Consider the following 16,888-nt stretch of genomic DNA (forward strand, 5'->3'; position numbering starts at 1 on the left):
GAATTATGATCAGTAGATCCAAAATGTTCCCTTACTGTCACTGCAGTCACTTAGTCTGTGTTATTACCTAAGTGAACGTCAAGTTTTGCACCTCCTGTAGTAGGAAGATTTAAGTGTTGTTAAAATGTGTTGAATAAAATTTTCTTAAACTAATGCATTACCATCCAAACCTTTAATTCAATGATAGTCATAGTTCGTGTGGAAAATTCAAGTCCCTATTCTTTCGTGTAACTACATCTCTTTATATATTTGATCGGTGGGAGGGGCGGGGGGTTAGGAGTATACTGCAGTCCTCTTAAGGTGCTCGTTCTTTTTTATCTTTCTAATTTCAACCCCTATATTTTGACTGGACGATTTTCTCGTTCCTATTACATCTGAAACTGAGCTGCCTCTCCCGTTTTTCAGCCTACTTTCTGTCCATGAGACATAGGAGCTGTGACGTCCTAATCGCACGTTCAGACTCGCCTCCCACAGTAAGTGGGACTTGAACTGGGGCTGTGCTACTTCCGGGAGTGGGGCGGATTGCGGTGATGTCACCGCCTACGTGGCATGTTTCCTCAGCGGGGATGGGCCGGGAGTCGGGGCATGCGCAGTCCGGGTTGGTGGGAGCGGCAGAGGGCTCGCGCAGGGACCGTTGGAAAATTCAAACGGTCGGAGACGGCAAACAGCGCCCGCGACACTCGCTCGGAGTGAGGGCTGGCCGGCTGCAGCAAGAAACTGCTCAAATACCGCGAAAATGGCAGCCGCACCAAAGGCTAACAACGAGGACGCTGGTCTTAACGGTAAGTTTGAAGAGCCACCCCCCCTTTCTTCCCCCCCCCAGCACCAATTTTTTATTTTACATCGTTTGTAGTACCGCTGGGTTTTTTTCCAAAACAAATGAAAGCATAAACGTCTGTCGTTGGCGGTGTTGCCCAAGTCTGAGGATGTAGTTGAATTTGATTGATTGAGCCGCGGCCGTTCGGAGCTTGGACGGATTTTCCGGAGAAGAAAACTAAACAACGTAACAAGCGGAAATGTCACCAGTGTGAGTGACAGCAGCCTTAGCCAATGGGAGTTGGTGCCGTGGACTGTGGCCGGTGGGAGGCGGTGTCAATGTGAGGAGGAGGTGGAGCTAATGCAGCGCTGGAGCTGCATCAGGGAGCGACTGAAAACATATGTGGTAACTACTTCAATGACACAATAAGTCTGAGTGATCGTGTCTGTATCCCGGGACAGGGAGTTCTGCAAAGGTCATTCCAAGGTCTGCTTTCTCATAACAGGCTCGGGTGACCGGTTAGATTGGGTAGCCCATTGTCTGTTACAAGGAAACGCATGCTCAAAGAGCTCCTTGAGTAAATGAGTTAGTGAATCTCCATAGACGTTGTTAAAGTTATCGCATTCTGCCTGTTTTCATCCCTGAGCCAGATCACAGTGGCTGCACTCTCGGCTTGGTGTCAGAGGATTCTGGGTTCCAACTTCCCTGCGATAATAAAAACCTAAGCACTTGGTTCAGCTTGCTGCTTGCACTGTTGCACTGAGGGGATGCTGCACTGTTTGTTTTATCTGAAAGACAGTACCTCAATGTATGTTCGTGGGCCAAAAGGTGTTTGTGCCCTGATTTGAACAGAGCAGGGGATTTCTTGGCTAAATTTTATGCCTTTATCTGTCGTCATAAGAAGTTGATGTTTTGGGCCAATTTGGTAAATTGTCTGTTGTACTCCCAATGTTGATCGATTGAAACATTTTATTTTTTAGGAAAGTACCTTGTGGAAAGTGAATTGCTTTCACATACTGTGATGTATTTTTCATCCTCACTTGGCCAGCTTCCCACAAAGCTGTGGAATGCACCTGTCCCTGCAGGAGATATTTGTGGATTATGGTATTCAACTTTGCTATTAATCTGGAATGTGATGGTTGGTGATTTGGAATTAAATACTAGTATTGTGATTTTTTTTAAAAAAAAGGCGGTTTTTTAACTTAAGTAATTTTTAATGAAACAAATGAGTTTTAATTTGTGTCAGTGACCTGTTTCTGTACCATTATCTTAGCACGAATCAATGAAGACATTGATTCTGAGAAGATAACTTCCAAATTGAAGGGCTTTGAGTGACTGGAAGATACTTTACCCCATAGGAAACATTAGTTCAATGGAGAGCTGCTCTTCGAAACTGAAACTTGATTTTAACAAATATTTTATGCAAAGAAAACTTGTTTGTACACTGAAATGAAAAAGTATTATTACATTAGATGAATTGGGCAACTGGCTTACCTTTCAGCTGAAGCCCTTGTTTAGCGTTTTGTTTTAGTTACCTGTAGCTTGTTGTGCACTTAGACCAAAGGAATTACTTGAATGAAATGTACAGCCTCTTTTGCAGCAGAAAATGCAACTGAATTGATTTGTGCGGACAACATTTTGATGCTTCTGAAACCTTAAGAGACGTAGAGGCCAGTCAATCCGGGAAATAGAAAATCAGGTCACCAACTGGGACGTGAGCTTTGTTCAAACCAGTGATCAAATAAATAAATGTTATCGATCAGGTATCTGTTTTTCAGAGACGAGAGGCTGAGAAAAAGGAAGTAGCTGTCATGAATGTAAAGTATGCATGTTAAATTTTTTTTCCTTTATTCATTCATGGGATGGGGATGTTGCTGGCCATGCAGCATTTATTGCCCATCCCTAATTGCCCAATTGCAGTTCAGAGTCAACCACATTGCTGTGGGTCTGGAGTCACATGTAGGCCAGATCGATTAAGGATGGCAGTTTGCTTCACATTAGTGAACCAGATGAGTTTTCCAACAAGTGACAATGGATTCATGGTCATCCTTGCACTCTTCTTTCCAGATATCTATTGGATTCAAATTCCACCATCTGCCATGGCGGGATTCAAACCCAGGTCCCCAGAACATGATCTGGGTCTTTGGATTAACAGTCCAACAATAATACCACTAGACCATCGCCTCCCCACAACCTATCATTGTTAGATTCTGATCCTGTACCTTTCTCAGGCCGGGTTGCTTTATCGGTTATGTCTGACGAGCTTATAGAGCAAGTCGTAGACTACTTTGTGTCATTGAACGTAAATGTTTTGCATTGTAAGTTGAGTTATCAAAGTGTCAGTATTGAACAGTAAGATATCTGAAAATAAAAATGAACCAAGTAACTGCATTCCTTATTTTCAAATCATGTATTTCTGGTGTACAGTAACTAATGCACCAGGTTACTAACTTGTGTACTTATTATCTATATTTTTTGGTTGAGATAATACATTCTGGCAAATTGGACAGCTGAATTATAATGTGCGACTGAGCACTCAGTTGGCTAATTTTATTGTTTGTTTGGAATCTGTTGTCTATGGCAGTCTCTTATTGTGCAACTTCTTATTCAGAGGTCATTTGTATCTCTTGAATGGCTTGTAAAGTGAGCATTAACAGCCAAAGATTTTGAGTCGGATTTTCATTTTGACATTAGTTGTTTCATCCACTTCCATTATACACTCGTGTGTCCAAGGAAAATGAAGTGTATTGCGTCCCATATATCAACCTGTAATGCAGATGGCAGAGCTATTGAAAGAAAAAAGAACTGGAGTTGATGGAACAGTTGCACTGCTGTAGGGTGGAACGGCAATGACACAATTTCAAAGAATGCACCAAAAGGAACATGAAAGGAAAATTTTGCAGAATGTTTTCAAAGGTTTATGTGGCTATGTTGTATTCAGGGGGTGGGCTTGCCCACATTTAATGAAGACTGGCTACAGTAGTGCGTCAAGTTCACACTGCTCGTGTTTATCCGTTTGTACTGCCTGCCAAAATCTAACAGTATGAAATCCGTGTTTACAATGGAGAAGGACATGGAAAATATAGAATGTGGGGAAATAGGAGTGACATCTTTGAAAATACTCATGTTATAGAGGTGGTGGTGCTGGACACCTTAAAACACAAAGGTGGATAACTCCCTGGAACCTGATCAGGTATACCCTAGAGCAATGTGGGAAGCAAGGGAAGAGATTGCTGGGCCTCTTGCTGAGATATTTGTATCATTGGGAGTCACAGGTGACATTGGCTAATGTTGTGCGTTGTTTAAGAAAGGTGGTAAGGAAAAGCCAGGGAACTAGAGACTGGTGAGCCTGACATTGGTGGTGGTCAAGTTATTAGAGGGAATCCTGAGGGACAGGATTTACATGTATTTGGAAAGGCAAGGACTGATTAGGGATATTCAACATGGCTTTATGTGTGGGAAATCATGTTTCACCATCTTGGAGTTTTTTGAAGAAGTAATGAAGAGGATTGATGGCTGCAGAGTGGTGGGCGTGGTCTATATGGACTTCCGAAGGGTGTTCAACAAGGTTCAACAAGGTTCCTCATGGTAGACTGGGTAGCAAGGTTAGATCACAGAATAGAGGGAGAACTAGCTATTTCAATACATAACTGTCTCAAAAGGTAGAAAACAGAGGGTGGTGGTGGAGGAGGATTGCTTTTTAGACTGGAGGCCTGTGACCAGTGGTGTGCCACAAAGATTGGTGCTGGGTCCACTGCTTTTTATTCTGTCTGAAAACAATTTGGATGTGAACATAGGAGGTAGGGTTACTAAGTTTGCAGATGACACCAACATTGGAGGTGTAGTGGACAACAAAGAAGGTGACTTCAGAGTACAACAGGATCTTTTTCAGATGGGTCAATGGGCTGAGGAGAGGCAGGTCTGGAGTTAAATTTACATAAATGTGAGGTGCTGCATTTTGGAAAGGCAAATCAGAGCAGGACTTACACACTCAATGGTATGGTTCTGGGGAGTGTTGTTGAACAGAGACCTTGGAGTGCAGGTTCATAGTTCCTTGAAAGTGGAGTCACATGTATATAGGATGGCGAAGAATGTCTGGTATGCTTGTCTTTATCGGTCAATGCATTGAGTATAGGAGTTGGGAGGTCATGTTGCTGCTGTACAGGACATTGGTAAGGCCAATACTGCATTCAATTCTTGTTTCCCTACTATAGGAAAGATATTGTGAAACTGGAAAGGGTTCAGAAAAGATGTACAAGGATGTTGCCAGGGTTTGAGCATTTGAACTATAGTGAGGCGCTGAATAGACCCGGGTTGTTTTCTCTGGAGCATTGGAAGCTGAGTTGTGACCTTAAAGGTTTATAAAATCATAAGGGGCATGGATAGGGTAGATAGACATTCCCCAGTGTGGGGAATGCAGAACTAGAGGGCATAGGTTTAAGGTGAGAGGAGAAATATTTAAAAGGGCAATAAGGGGCAATTTTTTTCATGCAGAAGGTGATGCGTGTATGGAATGAGCTGCCAGAGGAAGTGGTGGAGGATGGTACAATTACAACATTTAAAAGGTATCTGGATGGGTATGTTAATAATTAGGGTTTAGAGGGAATTTGGCCCAAATGCTGGCAAATGGGACTACATTTATTTAGGGTATGTGGTCAGCATGGACAAGTTGGACCAAGGGGTCTTTCTCTGTGCCATGTATGTCTGTGTTGAGAAAAAAGGGCATACTGCAAGTCATGTTTGTCTTCTTTTAAATTTTGAGCATTTAAAAAAAACCTTTACATGATGTTGCTGACATTGTTGCATTTAATGCCAAAGGATATTTTCCATTTTCTGCCCATCAGATGAAATGAAAGTGTAACAGCTTTTGAAGAAGGATATTGTTCTTCTTCTTTGCACTTGCCACATTTTAAATTTTACTTTGACTTCACAAGCTCAATTTCAAGTAGTGTTTTGCTTTTGCCCTATCGCTCCTTTTTAAAATGTTATGCAACACGTTCAGATATGACCTCTTTTAACTTGTGCGTTGTTGGTATTGTGGAGCAGAGCTAGTCTGGTGAATTTTGGCCTTATATTTGCTTTGCTTTGCAGTGGTTCTCAAAACAAAATTAAACACTTAACTGTGCAGATGGGGCCCTCTTGTGGTGCAGTGGTATTTTCCTACCCCGGCGCATGAGGCTGAGATTCAAGTCTCATCTGCTCCTGATGTCTGTAATAACTTCTCTCAGCAGGTTCGTTAGAAAAACGGGTTAAATTGGAACATGGAGGTTCGAATTCAAAAATAGGTTGATGTTTCCAACAGGAACCGTTAGTCTCCTGTGACCCTTCTCTGATAAGGAATAGTCCTGCTATATATTCCCAGTCTTTTTTGATCAAGTAAAAGGTTTATTATCAGATAGTTTTTGCATTTTGGACTCTTGTATTGTCATGTGTGGTCCTGTTTACAAAATTCAGTTTGGTAAGGATACCAGACTTGGATAAAACAGTATAGGATGGATTTGTGTGAAAGCATGTTTGGATTAAAAGGTTTGGGTATTGGCGTTCAGTTCAATTTTTCGTAACAAATAGGAGACAAGTATTTAGGACAGCGTGTGGCCACTAAAATGAACTTTATTCACAACAAATACTTGTGAGAGCAATGCATCAGCTGTGATTAAATGTCTTCGTAATTTACAGTGACAAAAATATCTGAATATTGTGGTAACATGATGTCTTTGAAATCCGCAACAGCCAATTATAAGACATGTGGAAGTGAGCACAGTTTTCCCAGGTGATTGTGCATTTTAGAGTACACTTTCAAATCTTTAACAATGCAAGCATCTTTTTTTCATGTCACTGTCTTTTAGACTTGTTATAATATCATAAGAAAGAGAGGCAGTTGTAGATGACTCAGACCATCAAGCCTGCTGTACCATTCGACAAGATCATGCTTTTTCTGATTGTAGCCTTAACTGCACTGAGCTGATCGTTTCCTGAAACATTTGCCTCCATTGCTGATGAAAGATATATCTAACTTGGCCTTGAATGTCATCGATGACCCAGCATTCACTGCTTGATATGTGAGAATTCTAAACACTTGATTGGGAGGTTTGACTTTTTTTTGTGTTTGCAGCCTTGTATATTATTGTGGTGTGGGCAAGTTACCACCATCTACCTTTCATTCATCTACTTACCGAGAAATTTTACGGATATCCACATACTGAAATAACTAGTTAAACTTCATTGCATATAGGATCTAAAATAAGACCCTGAAGTAAGCAAGTTCAACTTCACAACCCAACTTAGCTATTATCTAATTAATAGTGGAATTGAGCTACGTTCCAGACAATGGCATCTGACTCTGGGTGTCCAGCATCCGATCCTTGTCTATTATGGTTCTCTGCAGCTCTGATGCTGATGAATCCCCAAGTTGAATTCTTAAAGGATTTTCTGTCATGTTAAGCTCATGGCGTGACGTTATTTAGGACATCTCTGAAGTCACCAAGTCTGTAGCTTGCTTTTATATGAGGAGTGAAAGTCACTTGCTCTCAACTGACCTTCTCTGTTCTTTGTTACATGTGGTGTTCGTTGTCTGTTTGGAACATAGCCTGTCCTCCCATGAAGTACTTCACCTCAGGACATTCCTTCTGCAGGCATTTTTAATTCCCCATTTGTCACAAGGTAGCGAGTTATGAAGCAGGTGTTAAAACAGTTCGTTAATGTTGCTTCAACTCCCCCCCCCCCCCCCCCCGCCCCGGGATAATTTAATTCCTTTGTAACAGTTTGTCCTTCTCCTTCTATTTCAGGACACATTGTATTTGACAAAGAATTATTGCGCACTTTTTGAGTCCATGAACAGTAATTAAAAGATTTGAACTTTACCTTGTCATAATTGCTTGGTCTGATTTAAATTGAACATTTTTGGTCAGTGATCATTCGAATTGTGGATGCAGAGCAGAAGTGACAAATGAGATGACATGACTGCTTGAGCACATTTGCTTTGATTTGCTACGTGGAGGCTGACAGGGACCATAGGTTTGAGTAATTCGCCGTGAGAGTGATGCCATTTGCCTTTAAATTTGCTAAACAAGAAGGGAAAAGGAATTCATTGATGAATGACAATAAACATGCCGAGAGAAGGGGCTGATGTAGAGCAATATTTTTGGGCATCCTGTAATTATATCCATGGCTGAAAGATAACCAAAAGACTGCACTGTAAGTTGTGGAAACTGGACCTTCTTAAATGTGGTTTGTTGCCCTTGTGTAAATATTATGGTGCTTATTGCATTATTAGCAAGGCAAACTTGTACATATGTTATGCCTTTAATATTTCGTGGTCTTTGAAATGGAATTTGAGAATTTGGAGCCAAAACAACAGCAAACCAGTGTCAAGGAAACACCTTCCACATCAGACAGATGTTCATCTGCACATTCGCTAATGTGGTCTACTGCATCCGCTGCTCCCGATGTGGCCTCGTCTACATCGGTGAGACCAAGCGGAGGCTCGGAGACCACTTTGTAGAGCACCTGCGCTCTGTTCACGACAAACAACAACACTTTCTGGTTGCGAACCACTTCATTTCCCCCTCCCACTCCTTGGATGACATGGCCATCCTGAGCTGCCTCCAGTGTCGCAACAAGGTCACCCGGAAACTGGAGGAGCAGCATCTCATATTCCGCCTTGGGAGCCTACAACCCAGTGGTCTCAATGTGGACTTGACTAGTTTCAAAATCTCCCCACCCCTGGCCACATCCCATGACCATCCCTGCCTCCTTGACCTGACACAACCTGTCTGTCTTCTCTCCCAACCATCCACTCCTCCCACCTCACTGACCAATCCCCATCACTGGTTACCTGCACGCACCTATCACCAAATCACCTACCTTCCCCAGCCCCACCCGTCCTCTCTATTTATTTAAGAGCTCCCTTCCCGTTCCGCCATTTCTGAAGAAGGGTCCTGACCTGAAATGTCAGCTTTCCTGCTGCTCTGATGCTACCTGGCCTGCGGTGTTCCTCCGGCTCCACACTGTTATCTCTGACCCAACATCGGCAGTTCTTACCATCTCTCAAGGAAACACAGATTTTGGGACTGAACGGAGAGATTTAGGGCCTTTGTGAGGTGATGGAGGCGTGTTAATACAAGGATGAAAATTTTAATATTGAATTATGCAGGACTTCAAGTCATTATTGGTCAGGGAAGGTGAATGGATGGGCAACAGTTGTGGACAAGCTCAAATGCATGGGTGAAAGGTCAGCCAGGCAAGTATTGGCTGAGTTCAGTCTACAGGTGACCAAGAGATGCATAAAGACTTGAGAAACTGGACTTTGAAAAGCAAATGTGTTGGAGATCTTTTTACAAGCTGTAATAGATGAGTTTTGCCAGATTCTCACAATGATATCTGATATTATTTTGGTCATCAATGATATGCTCAAAAGAATAAGAGCGTTAAAAAGTAGGAACGGTTGAATACCAACTTGGACCAAGTCATAAAATCTGTGCGGTACACTTCAAAACCATTTGGCCCATTGAGTCTGTACCAACCATACAAAGAGAAACCTACCCTAGCTCCGTAATGCCATCTTTACCAGGGCTAATTCACGTAGACCACACTTCTGTGGACACAATGGGGTAATGTACCTCGCCAATCTCCATAAACTGCACATATCTGGACAATAGGAGGAAACCCGATCCCACAGCGGAACCCAAGCGGACATGGGGCGAATGTGCAAACTCCACACAGTTGGCTGAGGCTGGAATCAAACACTGGTCCCTGGTGCTATGAGGCAGCAGTGCGAACCACTGCAACAATACTGCCCATGGGAATTACAGGCATAAATTTTATTGTGGTAAAACTAACCCTAATTGGAGGTGCTATTTTTGAACCAGGGAGCAAGTTGATTAACAAAGTGTGACAATACTGTGGCTTTTGGAGATGTGTTTTGTTGTGGGTTTTTATTTTTCGGAGAGGTTTTCAGGCATTGGTGCTGAGTTGTCTCCTCCAAGCCAGTAAAGTAAATGGCTTGTGAAGTTTTGGGGTTTCCTTTTCAAGTTGGATCCATCAAAGCTGCATGAATGGATGGAGTTAGGCTCACAGAACCATGGTTTTAATCTAGCTTTCAGCAGTTGCTGGGTTCTTGGAGTTGGCTGTGGAAGCGACAACATCTTTCTGTTACAGCGAAAAGCTGGAGTTCTCTCTGCTGCCATAATTGGATGTGAGACAATCTACTTTGGTGACTTTGCCCTTGTGAGGAGGTGTTTATGGGATGTTACCATAGGGGAACACTTTGCGTTTAGAAGTTAAATAATCTATTACTCTAACTCGTCCAAAAGAGTTCAAGTTATACCAATTACTGTTTCTTCTGTCAGTACTTTAACTGTAGGCTAAGAATATAGTGTGTGTTGCTGAAAACTCGGTAGCGTGATCAATTGAATTGCAACTGCAATGCACCACCTTACTCTTGCCTTTCAAGAAAATAAACGTTAGGGTCAAGGCTATCACCTTGATATGTTTGCAGGGGCTTTGTTTTGGCCCAGCAGAAAAGGAGTATTAATTTTAGGTATTACATGTGATTTCTTTGTGCTTTAGGCTCCTGGGTGGAATTACCGTTGAAAAACAATGGCAATGATAATGGCGCCAGCTGCACTGGGGGACTGGAGCACGTGCCCTCATCTTCCTCCATTCACAATGGAGACATGGAAAAAATACTTCTGGATGCTCAGCACGAATCGGGTCAGAGCAGTTCTCGAGGAAGCTCCCACTGTGATAGGTGAGAAACACTTGAGAATTATATAGAAATATGCGAAGTAAATGGTCATGACTTGTATTGATTTTTTTCAATGTTACACGTAATTCTGTGACAAACTAAATACTCTGAATGGCCTTCCTGCTGCAAGTAGACTGAAGTAAATCTTGAATTTTATTTGAGGCTCCAGTGGTTAATCCTGTTCACTTGGTTGCATGCTTTTTTTTTTAAGAAGTTCAGTTTATTGTGAGGTTTCCACTCACATGTGAATGGATTATCCGAATTTGATCTTGCTTGTTCTTCATTGGACATTATTATGAAACACGATAAATGGAAAGAAGGGGCATCTATGTTTGACAAACAACCATTCTCAATTTATACATCCTGTATAATTTCTGTTTCTGAAATGGTCATAGGGTCATAGAATTCCTACAGTGTGGAAAGAGGCCATTTGGCCCATTGAGTCTACACTGACACTTGGAAGAGCATCCCACCCAGACCTAGCCCCACTCCTGCTCCACAGCCACCCTAGTTCCATAACCCCACATTTCCCACGGCTAATCCACATATCCTGCACATCCCTGGGCACTATAGGCAATTTAGCATGGCCAATCCACCTATCCTGCACATCTTTGGACTATGGGAGGGAACTGGAACCACTACTGGAAATCCACACAGACATGGGGACAAAGTGTAAACTCCACAGTCACCCAAGGCTGCAGTTGAACCTGCATTTTGAGAATAAATTGACTGTTTAGAATTACAGTGTCTAGTTTAATTTGAAATGAGCTTCTGATCCTGTTAACTTTGCATGCAAAGATTATCTACTTCACCTCCACAACCAACCGTACGTTAGCCATCTGCCAGTGAATGCTTATTACTTGCAATTTGCATACAAAACCATCACTGAATACAGAACATGTAACAGTACAGCACAGGAACAGGCTGTTTGGCCCACCATGTCCGTGCTGACTGTGATGCCATGCTCAACTGTTGTCATCTGCCTGCACATGGTATATAACCCTCTGTTCCCTGCCTGTTCATGTGTTTGTTTAAATGCCTGTTGAACGTTGCTGTGGTATCTGCTTCTCCCAACTTCCTGGCAACACATGCTACACACTGACCACCCTCTGTGTACGAAACTTGCCTTGCACATCTCATTAAAACTTTCCCTTTCCCTCACTTAGTTTAAACTTGTGCCCCCTTGTATTTGATGTTTCCATCCTGGGAAAGGGACTCCAACTGACAACTCTATCCATGCATTTCGTAATTTTACATACTTGTATCGGATTGCCAAGTTTTTCCAACCTCTTCTTATAGCTAATACTCTCCACTCCAGGCAACATGGTGGTGATGCTCTTTTGCACCTTCTTCAAAGCCTTAGGGTCTTTCCTATAGTGTGGCAACCAGAACTGCACACAATACTCAAAATGTGGACGAAATAAACTCTCATATAGCTGCAACATGACTTGGCAACTTGAATATTCACTGCCTTGACTGAAGGCAAGCGTGCTGAATGCGCACTTCTCTACTTTTACCCACTTGTGTTGTTGCTTTCAGGGAGTTATGAGATTGCACCCCAAGATCCCTCTGTAGTGTTCTTCCCTCAGTCAGACGTTTGTGGAGACCAACTGGTTGTGTAACAGTGAAATACAAAATACTGGAAACACTGATTTTGTTGGCAACTTGCATGGAAAATATGCAATTGTTAATTTGGTTTAATGCAGAAAATTCTGTGCTGTGTACACGATTGTGAGTCATGTTGGCCATTAGAATTCTTCCTATGTAGTGAGGAAGACGAGTTAAGGGTTGTAGCATTGACAAAACTGAAGCATTTGCAAAGTCACCGTTGCCTTTTCTTCAAGAGGTTTTGTGAAGTAATTTTGCTCACATTGATCTTGAGTGTTGGGAGTTATGTGGACCGTTGTGGAGAGTTCACAGTTTTAGTGAAGCCAGAAAGTTTCATTTACTCCTTTACTAAGAGAAGCTTCGTTTGTAAGTATCTTCAGTATGCCAAAAGAATTTGTTCAACCAAATTAGAAGCATGGTTGTGTTGGCTCAATCCACGAATGGTGTCACTTTTTTCTCAAAATCACTCCTGTCATTTAAGTTTGAAAATTTTTGTGTTGACTGAACAGTGTAATGCAGCTTTTCTCTACTCTCTTGCTTATGGAACTCTCATATTAGTCATCATTTCATTCTTTGTGACAGATTTAACTGGAGCATTTTTACAGCAGTCTGGTTGACTTAGAGGTGTTTTCTGTAAAAATGTGACTTTCACAGGACAATTTGCTTCAACAATGGCAAGCGCCTGCCTTGTAACAAATCAGTATTCCATGAGAGTTTACCATTAAAAATACAAGAGAATTGTAGGAAGTGCAAATGTATTCTTGTATTGATTTTTACATTTTAGGTGATTGTGTTGTGAAAATTCCACCCAATGACTTTGTCACTGAATTCTGACTATCAGTAACAGATGATTATGATACCACTGACTGAACTGATGTCGCAGAAAGCTCATTGGAATTACTGAGCTGAGATGTTCTACTTTCAGATCATGAGGTGCATGGTTTCAAATGTGTCAGAGCTCTAATAGCTTGCTTGTTGGCTTCTCAGGTCAAATGACTCAACAATACAGTGCTAATTTGTTTTATACATGTTATTGTGGCTTCAAGAGATTTACCGGCTAGCTTTTGCACTTCATCTACATTACCCATTTGATGCTCACAAGTTTTTTTTAGCATTTGTTGTACTCAGTATCAATTGATTTTAACTGTCCAGGTGTTCACTTTTCCAGCCAGTCTCGCCCCCAGACACCTCAGATGGCTCAACCAGTGTTCGACTTAGAACTGCAGAGGAGCAAAGACAGTAGCTCTCAGGTATTTTGAAATCGTGTAGTTGTCTGTTGATTTTAATTTTCTGCAAAACAAAACTCTGGTTTATACAAGCCCTTCAACATGGTCAAAATTTGAGAAGCACTTCACAGGAACTTATGCACCCTGATGTTGACACCAGGCCACATGAAATATTAATGCAGCTGACACAAGTGAGGCGGGGGAGGGGGGGGGGAGCGGGGAGAGAGAGAGACAGAGATCAGCAAGTGTTGGGATGAAATTACAGAGCTTGGTATTCCATACATTCACAGGGTGAGGGCATTTGCCTATCCCTAGTTGCCCAGAGGGCAGTTATGAGGCAACCACATTGCTGTGGATCTGGAGTGACATGTAGGCCAGACCAGTTAAGGATGGCCGTTTGCTTCCCTAAAGGAAGATTGCAGCAATGAAGATAAAAGCATGGAATAAGATGAACAGGCAAGGTGAGGAGCTACTTGGAATACGGGACTAGAACATAAGAACGAGAGCAGGAGTAGGCAGTTCAGTCCCTCGTGCCTGATTTGAGTCATGTTACTTAAGCCTCAAAATGGTGAAAATGTTTAGTGGATTGGTGAAAGAATGACAACTTGTTGAAGTGCGTACAAGATTGCAAAAGGCAAATGTAATCTTGGAGGAAGTGACAATAAATGAGAACAGAAAGGTTTGAGAACGTAAAGATGAAACTGATTAAAAACAAAAACAAGAAAGAACATGAGTGGATCTTCTGTGCTGTTGTTTAGGAGCAAAACACTGCCCATTTCTACTCATTCCCCCAAACTGAATCTTTTTTTCTCTTTAAGTAGTCTCATGTTCTTAGTTGTTGAGGCTGAGATGAGATCATCGATGATTGTATGAAATGACAGAGCAGGCACTAGGGACTGAATTGCCTACTCCTGCTCTCGTTCTTGGATTTTAAGTCCTGTTTCCTCACCTTGCCTATTCATCTTACTCTATGCCTCTGTCTTCGTTGTTGCATTCTCTCTTTTCTCAACCTTTATTTCTCCATGTCCCATGTTTCTGTCAGTAACCTGTTCCTTTCACTGATTTGTTTCTGGCTCCATTCTTTTTCTCTTCCGTATGCCTAGAAGCAATTTTATGCCTTTTTTTTTAAACTTTCATTTCAATTGTCCGTTTACGTCATATAGCGTAACTTAGGTATTCCTGTGCAATCAGTTCAGGGATAAGATCTTATGTCAAGAGAGCTAAAGATACCAGACAGAATGAATGAATTTATGACTATTGGAGTTGCTTATCTGCCTCTGTATTCTTCCCAGTGACTCTCCTCCCTCACGAGTAAGCTCCAGACATATTTACTTGAAACTCAGTGGCAGGAGTAAATTCTCTTTTGATTTTGACGTGACTTTGGGCGGATGTTCCATCTCTGGCAGTTGCATAGTTTTATTATCATACAGTTTGTTGCACACTTGGTGTATGAGTTGAAATTGAAAATGTTCAACTGATAGAGAAATATCATTTAACTCCTCACTTAAATGTAGTGACAGGGACTTGGAGTGGACTGCAGCATACTCAATATGGATTTGGTATAGCACTTCATAGAATTGATTAGAACGTAACTGAAATCATGTTTCAGTTGCATCCTTGCTGCAGAAATTAGGTGCAAATATTTACAGCTCGTTTTCAGCTTACTCTCATTAAGGCAGATAAGCATGCATAAAATGTGAGTTATGTGCTCTGCAAGGGTGTGATTCCATCCTGCAATATGTTATCAGCTCATGCCATGACGGAAAAATTTGATGTTTAAAAGTTAATGGTATTTTTTTGACTTCTGCCCTTGGAAATGCATGAAACAGAAGAGGTCTTTTTGCTTACTTCAAGAAAGCTGCTGCACCTGTTGACTACACTCAAAGTTTCCATCTCTGGAATTTTTCACCGTAGAAAGTTGGGTTGTGAAGTGCATCCGCGGCTGATCGGAACACTTTTTTTGACTTTGAAGGGAACTAGGTTTATGGCATTGAGGCAGGAAAATGGAGTTAACCATTATTAGATTTGCCATGGTCTCTGTGAATTGCTACTTCTGCTTGTAAATTTTAAAGTTTAAAAATGTCTGAAACTGCAGTTGTCCATTTCAACAGGAAGAATGAATAAGAAGCAGATTACAGAAATGGTGAGATTGCAGAGTTGTCAAATGCACCGAGACCAGTGTGTCCCAGTGTGAATTGCAAGAGGTTAGTGTGCATGTACTGCAAGAAACTAGGAAAACTCATTGAATGTTACTGTTTATTGTGAAGTGAATTGAATACAGGAGTGAAGAAGTTATGCTTCAGATTTTCAGCTCGTTAGTGAGACCACAAAAGGAGGACTGTGTACAATATGGTTTTAGAGAATAAATGCAGAAAATAAATATAATCCTGAGGTGACTTTTACCTGGATCTGGGCAACTTCATTTGCCACATTGCAAGAGTTGATGTTACTGGTTATTCTTTATCTTCAGCTAAACCCAACTCTATAGCCTCGAGTTCCACTTAACTAGTTTCTTGAAAAATTTTATCATTGAGAACTGAGGATGTTAAATGTTAAAAGTTTGTCTTGTATGTTTGGGAGGTGACAGAAATTACTCTTGAGCTTTCTTTCTAGTCTGAAGATGATTGTTTGGAAAGAGACCAAGAGGTCGAAATCATGATCAAGAGGAGTGCCGAATGGATATCTGACTGGTCAAGTAGACCTGAAAATGTTCCACCCAAGTGAGTATTGCTTTATCTGTTGTGAAAGACGTCTGTTGTTCAATACATCGAGTTCACTGTGAATCAGATACCATGCACGTGTCTGTGTGGAAAACATTTGGCTTACCCAGGACAGGCCCATTGCTCATAGATGCTGTGCTGCTCAAAGTGCTACTCCGGCTTAGCTGGTTAAAACACCTGCCTTATAACCTGTAAGCCTCTAAGTCTTTTTTAATTTGTACATCTTTGGATTGCTGTGATCTGCCTGTACTGCTCGTAAAAATAAGCTCTTCTCTGTATTTCGGTACACGTGACAATAAAATGAATGAATCAATCGAGATGATGGTGGCTGTATTTGTTCATTTTATCTGGAGCAGGCATCCCAAGTCATTGAGCATAACGCATCAGAAAGTCATTTTGCCAGTCATGTTTATGCCAATTGCCTGCCTAAAGAACCCAGCTTGATACACACTGCTGCCTTGTCTCTGTTGCCCTGCATGTTTGTCCCCTCCAAATAATTTTCTCATACGCTTTTGAAAGTCACGATTGATAGTTCCTACACTGTCTTCAGAGGTGTTATAACGTCTCTGAATAGGTTGATTATGAATAGAAAACAAAGATCTAGGTTCAAGTCCCACCTGTTGCACAGCTGTGCAATATTGTCTTTGAATAGGCTGATACTAAAATTTGGAACAAAAACGCATTGTTAAGAACAGAGCTGTATGTTTCTGTGACAACAAGGTGCAGGGCTGGATGAACACAGCAGGCCAAGCAGCATCATAGGAGCAGAGAGGCTGACGTTTCGGGCCTAGACCCTTCATCAGAAAAGGCCTTTTCTGATGAAGGGTCTAGG

The 16,888-nt window shown here is 41.7% G+C and overlaps 1 protein-coding gene across 1 annotated transcript in view; it reads left to right on the forward strand.

Moving 5' to 3' along the window:
• The first annotated feature begins 573 nt into the window (after positions 1-573).
• LOC109914281 (BCL2/adenovirus E1B 19 kDa protein-interacting protein 3-like) overlaps positions 574-16,888 on the forward strand; it is a 22,343-nt gene continuing 6,028 nt past the window's right edge. Inside the window, exons 1-4 of the mRNA XM_048618435.1 lie at positions 574-782; positions 10,325-10,505; positions 13,279-13,360; positions 15,950-16,056. Of these exons, the coding sequence (XP_048474392.1) occupies positions 737-782; positions 10,325-10,505; positions 13,279-13,360; positions 15,950-16,056 (416 nt within the window). The 5' untranslated portion in view covers positions 574-736. The remainder of the gene's footprint in view (positions 783-10,324; positions 10,506-13,278; positions 13,361-15,949; positions 16,057-16,888) is intronic.

The sequence above is a fragment of the Rhincodon typus genome, chromosome 40 (genome assembly GCF_021869965.1).
Source record: "Rhincodon typus isolate 14 chromosome 40, sRhiTyp1.1, whole genome shotgun sequence".
Taxonomy (NCBI): Eukaryota; Metazoa; Chordata; class Chondrichthyes; order Orectolobiformes; family Rhincodontidae; genus Rhincodon; species Rhincodon typus.